Source organism: Arachis hypogaea, chromosome 15 (assembly GCF_003086295.3).
Source record: "Arachis hypogaea cultivar Tifrunner chromosome 15, arahy.Tifrunner.gnm2.J5K5, whole genome shotgun sequence".
NCBI classification, from domain to species: Eukaryota; Viridiplantae; Streptophyta; class Magnoliopsida; order Fabales; family Fabaceae; genus Arachis; species Arachis hypogaea.
The window spans coordinates 150127691-150139347 of NC_092050.1; the positions used below are offsets into that span (position 1 = coordinate 150127691).

At 30.2% G+C, this 11657-nt stretch overlaps 1 protein-coding gene across 1 annotated transcript; it reads right to left on the reverse strand.

The window, feature by feature from the left end:
- Positions 1 to 3940: 3940 nt before the first annotated feature.
- On the reverse strand, positions 3941 to 7797 carry LOC112751283 (probable pectinesterase 53). Its single transcript, XM_025800364.3, has 5 exons — positions 7140 to 7797; positions 6431 to 6620; positions 6135 to 6341; positions 5794 to 6029; positions 3941 to 4173 (listed from the first exon to the last, which is right to left on the reverse strand). Exons 1-5 carry the CDS (start codon positions 7517 to 7519, stop codon positions 4026 to 4028), a joined length of 1161 nt encoding a protein of 386 aa, XP_025656149.1. The 5' UTR covers positions 7520 to 7797; the 3' UTR covers positions 3941 to 4025.
- Between the last annotated feature and the right edge of the window lie 3860 nt (positions 7798 to 11657).

Consider the following 11657-nt stretch of genomic DNA (forward strand, 5'->3'; position numbering starts at 1 on the left):
GTTTTGTATTCATCAAGAGTTCCTTGCAATGGTGGTTCAATGAACTCTTCCTCTGTGCACTTCTCTACTTCACTTGAGTGTGAATTCTCTTGAGTATCTTCCTCCATTTCTTCTTCATGATTTTCCATTAATTCCTTTTGGAGGGAATCTTTATGTTTCATTGTCACCTCAAGTAGCTTTTGTGAATATGAAGCCACAGGTTCAAACACCTCCACAACCTCCTTTTCCATTGAACTTTTACTTGACACGGAGGCTTCCTCATCTTGTTTTTCCTCTTTCTTCTTTGCACTCAACAATTGAGCTAACAGCCCTTCCATGTTTGTGAGGGAGTTTTCAAATCTCAATGCCTCCTCTTTATATTTTTCAAACATGGTCTCAAGCTTTGAGAACCTTGAGTGGTTCATGGAAGTTTGTGTGGTGTTGAAGCATAGTCAAGTGATGATATCTTTGGATGAATATCATATGGAGCATTAGAATTTCCTTCCCAGCCACCATTAGAATCATGACTTTCATCATTTTGTGGTGGAAGAAAATATCCCATATGGTTTTCTTGCTCATCTTGTGTCTTTGAAGCAAATCTCCATGGATTGGAGTGCTTAGAATTTGTATTTTCTTAGTGATATTTCCAGCCACCATTAGAGATTAATGATGGTGGGTGATATCCCATAAAATTTTGTTTGACCATAAGATGAGTTGAACTCCATTTGTATTTTGTAAAATGCAATATCAATGAAAATTGAAATTCATGTCACAGAGAAAGAATTTCTTAGTGAGGCAATAGCTCAAACACCTTGCTATCAACTTAAAACAGAGAACAAAAACAAAGAAAATGCTTGATCTAGACTTCTCACCCACTTAAGTTGATCTAAATCAATCCCCGGCAACGACGCCAAAAATTTGATGGATATTTTGGAAAACGAATTTCAATCACCTAAAACTCACCGGCAAGTGTACCGGGTCGCATCAAGTAGTAAAACTCACTTAGAGTGAGGTCGATCCCACAGAAATTGATGGATCAAGCAACTTTAGTGGGTGATTAGTTTAGTCAAGCTAACATTGAGTGAATTGTGTGACGTTGATCAACAGAAAGTAAATTGCAGTGAAATATAAATGGCAGAAAGTAAATGACAATAAACGTAAAGGGCAAGGAATGTAAATTGGCAAAATCTTAAATGACAAAAAATATAAATTGCATCAAATGTAAAGGGGTTGGCTGCTGGAAATTTAAAGAAAGCAGCAAGCAGAACTTGGAACAATTGCATACGAATTAAATTGCATGAAAAGTAAAAGGAATTGGGTGCTAGAAATTCAGAAATTAAGCAAGAGAATATAAGTAGCACTCAAACAGAGAAGTAACTTGCAACAGATCTTAAACAGAAAGCAGAATTACTTGAAGAAGCAAACAGAAAGTAAATTCAACTCAATTGCAAAATCAAAATCAAAATTTAAGGTTGAAGATCTCAGGAAATCAATGAGACTAGAAAACAAGTCTAGATCTCAATTCCTTCCTTGATCCAATAGCAAACAAGATGCAGGAAAATTTAAGATGAAAGCAATGAAAAGAACTTTGATTCAAATCACAATTCACTTGAAAGTTTGCAGAAGAAGAAAACAGAGAGAATTCTCAAGGTGAGATTGAAACAGAATTTCTTCAATTCTCAACCCAAGATTCAAAACAAAAATGAAAACTAAGAGAGAGCTCTCAAATCCTAATGCTCCTTGGTGAAGCCAGCCTTTAATGCTCTCTATTAGAGCCAACCTCCTTGCTCTCTAATGGAGCTGATCTCCTCATGAAAATGAGAATGATGCCTTTATATAGGCTTTTTACAAAATAAAATGAAATTGAAATGAAAAATAAATTAAATGAAAATCCTAATTCTAGCTTGTTCTTGTGCCTTTGAGTGATGATGTGGGCTTTGCTTGCTTTGGATTTGAAGAGAGATGGGCTTGGTTGGCCTTGGTTTAATTGGTTTAGAGCATAGGTCAAGCTTGGTTCAAGTTGGTTTGGTGTGGGACACCTCCCAGGGCAATGCTCGGCTCTCACCAAGAGCACAGCATTGGTGCTTATTTCCGTGGCCTTGCTTTGTTGCACGCAACTATGCTCCCTGGCTATGTCAATGTAGCGCTTCGCTCTCCCCAAGAGCGCATCATCCTTGCTTCCTTGGTGAGGCTCCAGGTTCAAGCCTTGGTGAAAGCATTTGGGGAGCAATTTTCCTTGAATTTTCATGAAGAGAGCACGACAATGATCTCCAAGAGAGCGCAGCGCTCTCCAAGTGAGCGCTACTTTGATGGGCTTCCCTTGGTCTCCCTCTTCGAATTCTGGTGGTTGCTCTTTGGTCTATTTTTACTTGTTTTTGGTCCTTAAAGATGCATTTCACTCGTACCTCAATTTCATGCCAAATATGAATTGCCATATATCTTTGGAAAGCTCTGAATGTCAGCTTTCCAACGCAACTAGAAGCACATCAATTGGACATCTGTAGCTCAAGTTATAGCCCTTTGAAGGAGGCATGGTCATGCTGTGAGCGCCCAGATTTTAACTTAGCGAAAATTTTGCTTCCAAGCTCATTTTTGCATCACGATATTGCTCTGCTCTTGGCAAGAGCGGAACTTTGTGTTCTGATTGCCAATCTCCTTTAATTTGGTCATGGGCCACGCTTTTAAATGCGTGGCCTAAGGCTCCAAAGTGTGCTCAATCTTCAAAGTGTGCCCAAAATTCCTCTTTTCTTCTTTTTAGCTTATTTTGTGCTATTTTGCTTCTTTTTCCACTTATTTTCTACAAAATTTATAAAATTAAAAGATCAAGAAAATGTATCATTTAAGTACAAAAGCATTCATTATTCAAGCACAAATCATCAATTTCTTGTATGAAAAAGCATAGAAAAACATGACATAATGACAATGTCATCATACCTAAAATCAATTCGGACCGAAATCAAAAGTTCTGACCAAGAAGAGGTAAATGTTTTAATTTTAGACAATTTTTTGAGAATTTTTTTATAAAGAATAAAATTAGATTAAAAAAATAAAGATTATAACACTTTTTAGGCTTTTTTTTAATTCTACAAAAAACAGTCTTCACTCACTCTTCACTAAAATCTTTCTTTCACCATAGCATTATCCTAATTTTTTGGTGCACATTCACATATATATTGAGAATATACATAACATATATAATAAGAGTAAATGTTATATGCTTGTGGATCCTTTTTGTTTTTCTTTTTTTTAGGTTTACTATGTGTGTTATGTACATTTATTTTTTTAGTATTAAAACGGGCTAAAACCCCAGAACAAGTGGTTTTTTTTTGAACAAAAGAACAAGTGTTTATGTACATTAATATGTATATGAGTGGGCACCTATGTTTTTGTCATGTAAGTTTACACATTAAAAATGGCCTATATCGTTTTTTCTTTGATATCATGGCCCACAATTTTTGTTTATAATTTTTAGGCAGAAGTTGGCCCTATGTTGATATTTTGATCCAAAAAGGCATGTAGGCCATATCTAAAAAATAAAAAAAATAAAAACACGTCCAAATTTTGACCTAGTATATATAAACCTTTATTGTGTTTTTTTTTTAATGGTATTTTTTAGTTTGAGAAGTTAAGAATGAATTCATCCCACATTTAAACTCTATTTAAATTTTTTCTTTTATTTTTTTTATTGACCTCTGATGCATTGTTATTGTTGCCTATTGTAGTAGTGGGCTTTTTTTTTTTTTGTGATACTTGATAGCTTTTTATTAACATACAGAAACGGATCTTTTTCAATTCTTTTCATAAGAGTTAAGCATATATTAGGATAAGAATATTGTTGTGTGGCTTCAGATTCAGTTTAATTTGATTCTTTGAGAAATATAAACGGTGAAGCACGCAGTTGAGAAGCGCCAAGTTGAATGAATGAATTATTTGATCATATTGTATGGAGCAGAGATATATATGAGAGGAATTTGAATTAATTTATAAGATTATATATGGTTGTACATATGTATGTTGATGTGTATGATGAATTGATGATGTGATGATCAAAGATTGATCCATTCTGTGCCATCAACAAAGGAAAGAGAAAGAAAAGGCTTGGCTTCATCGTCAGTGAGTTCCCTTGACCATGATACCCTCCCAGCAAAGCTTGCTCCTGCTCCTGTGCATTTGTATTGTCCATAGAATACAGTCCTATACCCAATACATATATAGAATATTAAGAATGGGCTTTATAAAATTAAATAAATTCCATATATACAATCTGCCCTAGAAATTGAATTATAAAATTAACAAATGCATAACAATGTCTACTTATTAAGCGTATGTCTATCTAAGAATTAGATAAAACACTTGTTATATTATTAAATAAATAAAAAGATTATTAGTGCGTGTATGTCTTCTTTATTTCTTAATTAGAATCTTATGTGATCTTATCCAAATATGTATAGTGCTGTATGGGCTAACTAGTATATTAAATTCATCAAAATTTGAGTGTGTAATTTGATATATAGATCCAGCAACATAATAATTGAAAGTATAGTATGTATATATTCAAAAGAGCAAGATGACAAACAAGCCTTCACACCCATATGTACTTGTGTGAATTACACCATGTTTAGGGTGGTAAGTGATGAGTGTAGCACCGCCCCATTGTCCATCTAATTGTGCATCCATTAATATCACATTGTCCTTGGTATCAGTTTTTTTTTTTTTTTTTTTTTTTTTAAATTGATAAAAAAGAATTAGACAAATAATTATATTTTTTAAAATATAGTAGTTTTTTAAAATTTACTTAAATTTTTTACAAGATCTTTTTCTATTGATTTTATACTAAAATTCTTTTTTTTTGAAGTGAACAAAAATTAAACTCTAAAATTTTAAGTTTTTTTTTTTAATTTAAATTAATAAAAAATATGAATGATTCTATCTCTAAGATAACGTTTGGAAGAGAAACAGAGAGACAGAGATAAAAACTGAAATAAATCTCAATATTGTGTTTGGTGTAAAGTGGAAGATAGAGATTAAAATAAGAATGAAGCTCTAATTTAATTTGCACAAAAAGTTAAGTTGGAATTAATTAATTAAAATGTGATATTTTAGGTATAAAATATTATTAAAGTTTCAGCTTCCGTTTCTAAAAATTTTATTCTCCTGTGTCTCCACTTTTTAGAAGTATTGAAATACTAAAATTTTGGATACAAAGACTAAAATTTTAGTATCAGACTAACAAATATAATATTGAATCTCAATCTCCAAATCTCCGTCTCAGTACCTCAAAACAAACGTTACCTACCAGACATTCATCCTCCACTAGAATAAAGAAGAGTATTGAAGGCTAGCTAGTTGAATATATATAAGTATTAGGAAAATAAAAACATAAATTGCATTTATTTTTTGGGATTGGAACTGAGATTGAATATTGTATTTGATGAGCAAAGATTAAATTAAAATTTTAGTTTTGCCACACAAAATTTGAGTGCTATTAGTATTTTCAAAAAGTGAGAATACAGAAGATTGAAATTTCTAAGAGACGGAGACTGAAATTTTAATAACATTTTTTTTGAAAATACTCTTATTTAACATTTTAAATTCCAAATTTTTTTAAAATTTTTATATTTATCTTAAACTAAATACGATAATAAAACATAATTCAATGTTATATATTTTACACTAAATATAATAAAAAAAACTTAATTCAACCTCAATCCGTCAGTGTCTTCCAAACAAGGCATATATATAGAAGAGTAGATGTAATAATGCAATGGAAGAGGAAGCATATATAGGCATAGGTAGAGAGCAGAGTTGACATACAATTCACGATTAGGGTCACCCCAGTTATACCAGCCTTTGGGAATGATGATGTTGTCCATATATGTATAGGCGAATACCACGCGAGAAAAGGGACCCCATGCCCTTCCCAGGTATAGTGCCCCTGACCCCGTGACCTTACAGTTCACGAATGAGAACCCCGTGTCCTCCAACATGCTACTCCTCCCCTGCGCCGTTACTGCTCCCATATTCTGTGCTATTGCATGCACGTGACACCCCTATTCAAATATTCCAAGCAACATTTGTTCTTTCCTGTTAACTCCGGGCCAAAATTAATATTATTGGACCATATTATATTTTAATTAAATATTAATAATAGTAACCTCAAATAGAGAGAGAGCGTTTCCGAATATGAAATCAACAGAGCCTTCAATGTAACAATCCTTATAATAATGTCTTCCCATATGATCATAGAGTGTGTCCTGTGCACCCAAGAAACTGCATCCATAGAATGCTGCTGTGTCCGCTGAAATCCTGAATGCCACTGCCTGTTTCCCAATTGCTCCTGGTGCAGGGACTGGAGTAGTGTTCTGTGCACAATAAAGATGATCATCTTTTCATTAGTTTAATTAACTCTAATAGTAACTAATTAGAATGTAGTTAATTAATTATTAATTACCTTGAATGTGATGTTCTTTGCAATAAAATAAGGTGAATTAACAGCAAAAGTAGCAGAACCGTAGGTTCCCAATGGCCTCCCATTTGGGCCAAGTGTTTGTGCTGTGTCACCATATTGAACTATTGTTTTATCTGCACCTGCTCCTTCTATTGTTACGAACCATTTCAATTGAGGAATGCTCACTTTCTCCCTGGATATTATAGTATTCAATTTATCTAAATTTGCTGAAATTAAATGAAAATATCATATATATATATATATATATATATATATATATATATATATATATATATATATATATATATATATATATATATATATAATTCTTAGAGCATTTGAATAGGTAACGAAAAAGACACTATTGTGTAATAAGAAACAAAATTTGTCAGTTGTCACCTACCATTTTCCAACATTTTAATAAAGAACATAACACAATAATGCTGAATGTGGACAAACACTAAAATCCAAGTCTTAATTAATTCAAAAATACTATTCATACCTCAAATTAGCCACTAAAATCAGTTACTAAATTTATTTTCTATTTATATTTATATTTCAACATGTATTTAGTAACTGATTTTGGTATACATATAATACAATCGTAATTAAATACATCAACAAGATTCAAGAAGAGGCCACAAATTTGGTTAGCTGAGAATAATTATATGACAATTTAATGAGATATGTGAAACTATGTAATAGTTCTTACGTGTAAAGACCTGCATGAACCTTGATGAGGACTCTAACAAGATTAATGGAAGGAAGAGAATCAATGGCGTCTTGAATGGAAGTGAAGTCACCAAGTGCAGGGTTGTTATCAACATGCAAAGTGTAGGAAGCAAAGAGCTTGTTCTTTGCAGCCTTGAACATTGAATGATTGAGGTTACCAACAAAGTTGACCCATTTCATGAACTGTTCTTCCGAGAACTCTATCCTACTCATGTTGGACAATAATCCGTTCCTCAATCGAATTCCCTTTCTAGTGCCATCATCATGGTGCCGGCAATATGTACTTCTTGAATTTTGAACAACCATCACAAGGATTGCTATTGTAACACACAAAATGTAATGCGAATTTGAAATCGCCATAGAAAAAAAAAGGAACAAAAATGTTGGTCGCCTAACACAGTGTGTTATACTTTTGACCTAATGATGAAACTAAAAGAAAGAAAGTAAGGATTAATGGTTGAAGGCATTGATGTTTATATAGTAAGTTATGGTGGTTGTTTTAGGTGAAAAGTGAAGCTTATTGTTAAGAAGAGAGAAAAGAAAGAATGGAAATGAATGAGAGGTCACGGGTGCTTCTTCTACTGACATCCATGTTAGAAAGAGAAACAATCTAAGCCACATACAGGTCATGTTGATGCACTTTCTTGCATATAAAATAATAATAATAAAAAACTTAGCTTTTTGTCTCAATTAAATTATGTTTTTAGATATCTTCATGTAAAGTTGATAACTCAGAATTATTAGATGATGATTTAATTAAATTTATATATAAAAAACTCTTCACTATCTGAATTCAACAACCGGCGGATACATCAAAGATTAGCACTTCATCACAAGGAAAAGATAACTAATATTCTTAATTATTGTCTTCTTTTAAAAATGACAAGAAATTGATGTTTTATAAATGGATCCAATTATGTACTTTACATAAAAAAATTAAATTAATATTTAAGAAAATAAATTTAAATGAACGACATTATAAAAGAAAAAGGTATGTTTTTATTATATTAATTACATAGAACTCTAAACAATACAAAAGAGAAGAGGAAGATATACAAAATTAAGCCTTTGGGAAAAAAAAATAAGTTGAGATTTTTTATTCCTTTATTAAAATGCATTAGATGTATGTCTATTATTTTTCTTATGTCCAAATAATAATTATATTCAAATTTATTTATGAGCATAATAAACTATAGGCTTTCTGTATTTTCCACTACTTTTGATGTTGGATGACATTAATATTCTATTGTGTTTGGCCATTTTTCCTTTGTTGTTGATGTTTGTTTGATGCTGCCCGTGAGCTCCTCTTTCTCTTTCTGTTTGTGTGTGATCATAAATATATTCTTTTTATTGAGATAGGGATAATGGGTTGGTTCTGGTTAGGTTATGCACCAATGTGTAGCATTTCATGTGAAAAAAAATATATATATAATCAATTTTAAGGTTGCTTTTTAGCTTATGCATGCTGATAACACCTACCCTTAATTTGGACTCAAATTATTTTTTGAATAGTTAGATTAAGAAATTATCATAATTTGTGTTCAACACTCATTCCACCACTTTAAATTTTATATAGAATTTAATTAGAGAATGGATTTTTTCCGGTCAATATTAATATAACTAATTTTTTAAAATTATTTTTTATCTTATATTTTGAATTCTAAAATCTTTTTAAATCCTAAATTTTAAATTTTAACCCCCTAGATCCCAATCTTAAATTCCACCAAAATGAGTTTAAAAATATAATTTTATCATAAAAAATAACTAATATTAATTAATTAAAATTAGTTAATTTCTTGAATGATTAAAAATCAGTTTCTTATACTTATTGATATAGTTACTACTATAGCATTTAAATTGATTTTTTATATATACTAATTAAGTCTTAATGAGTAGTGTCAAACTGTCAATGAGAAATCCACTTTTAAATGCTAAAATAACATTATTGTTAATACAATTAGATTCTTGCTGTTGTTGTGTAGCTGATTAATGTTATTTGACCACTTGTAAATTGATTATTATTATAATACTATAGATTCCATACATGTATATATGTAGTGGGTGAATTTAGGGAAACTCTGTGGGCTATACCAATACCATGAAGGACATGGCACTATATATGGCAGAAACAGGAATTAATGGTTAGACAATTTAGGCCAAAGCTATAACCACAGTGATGTGAAAAAACTTTCCTTGAGACAAAACTATTTGTTAGTGTCATTTTGGGTCCAGATGATTCATACTCTTCCCTTTTTAATTTGCTTTTGTTATATGAAAGTACTCTTTCTATTTTGGTAAAAAAGGATGAAGTATGTGTATATGTTGTGTCTTTAACGTTATGTTTTTCTTCAAAAATATTTTTAATATTTAATTTTATTTCTAATATTTTTTATGTTATTTAAAATTACTATTGAATATTAATTTAATTTAAATATTAAGGACAAAATTAAAAATATATAAAAATAACTTTAACACAGATTAAAAATATTTAAAAATTAAATTAAATAAAATTAAATGTTAAAAATATTTTTAAAAAATTTACAAATATTAAAGACAAAAAATATACTAGGTTATAGTAGATTCTGGGCACTGTTATTTCGTCTTAATACTCTCCTAGCTTGCTCATTCTTTTTTATTATTATTATTATAAAAAATATCATTCATTATCTTTATATATAACATAGATTTTCTATTTAAATCAATTTTCAAATTTTAATTTCAAAATCTGGCATTTGAAAAGAGAAAGAAAAAAAATACGTTCAGAAAGTCATTAAGATTAACAGAAAATATTTAATGTATATCGTATGGGTATTGTTGCTTTAATGTTATATATCAAGGTGCGTGAAAATTATATTTTTTTAATTTCAGTTTTTTCCAATATTTAAAGTTGGAGTATATATTAATTAAAAAAAAAATGTTGACGGGTTATAATTAACATGAAAAAAATTATTTAGCGTGTGTGTATATATAATCAAACGCACATTAAATTAAAATGTTACAGCACAATTTAGTAGGACTATTATAAGAAATGAAACTACTAATAAAAGTGAGTTAATTAATGAGTAGTGTATATATAAACTTGGTTGCTTTGATTCGAAGGTATGGAGTAATAAAAAAAAAAGAGATCAAAAGAATGATTGTCGCAAGCGTTTCAGAAAAAGAAATGTTATCTAATAATCTGAACTCATGAAATTAAATGTTGTTTATGAAGTATATGATAATTATACAAAATTCTAACCTTAACTCCCTTCATTCTTCGAATATCATATGCCATGCGTGCATGGAACTTGTAATGACAAGCTATAGTTTAATTAATCAACTTTTATTTAAAAAATAACAACTAATTAATATGCTATTACGACAGTGACTTTCAAAATTAAAGGGCACATGCATGGTGCTTATGGAGAAAAATTAAAAGCAATGTTTAATGAGGCTAATAAGAGACAACCTACAAAATGATCCGTGATATGAATCAATCTAAAAAAAATCCAATCAGAAAGTCAAATACCCAATCTGTCCGTGATTATTGTATTTGATGTGTTCATACATACTCTCTATAGCTACAGCTCAAGATATAATTAGATAAGGGTGACTGCTGTCATACCCAATATTTGTGGGAGAGTTCATATCTATTTATATGGACTAATATAATATATAGAGGAGTGTTAACGAATCAGCAGATTTTGTGATTTATAGTCATTATTAGTCATCATCGATATTTTTAATGGTATAAGATTACATCTAATGATGTGGAATTACTCAATTTTCTTTTGATGGTTAAGTGTTAGCCAAATTTTAATAAAAGTGCTGGTCCCCTAGACTTTTTTTAATATAAATACGAGACGTTATTAATCTCACTCAATTAATAATTAAATAATTTAAAAAAATTAAAATTTAATATATTTTAAAAATATATTAAATATAATTTTTGTATAAATACCAATATATATATATATATATATATATATATATATATATATATATATATATATATTATTAGCTATATATGATTAGTTAAATATTATATTTTATTAAAATTAATATAAAATAAAAAAAAGAGAACATTTTCTTCTTTTTTTTAGAGAATATTTTTTTTTTCAAAAACAAAATACTCTTACCCTCAAAAAGGAACATCCTCACCTCAAATTTGAAGGCAATATTCATCGACAGCTCTAGCTACCACCACCCACGTTGACCACAGTCACATTTTTTCTATCTTTCACTCTTTTTATCTATCTCCATTACCGTCTCTCACGTCTTCTATGTAAACCCCGCAAAAATCGGTAAATTATTAGTTAATAAATTGAATTTTAATTAGGAAAGCTAAAAATACAAAACTAATATCAAAATAGGATAGAGCTCGTCGAAACAAAAATTTTGATACCAATTTCGAAAATTTGGCCCAAAAACAGACCAGAAAGGCCAAACCGGTTGAACCGGGCCCGTGGGTTCAACCGGACCCAAACACTTAAATGAGGCAGCAGCTCTTTTCTTCCTC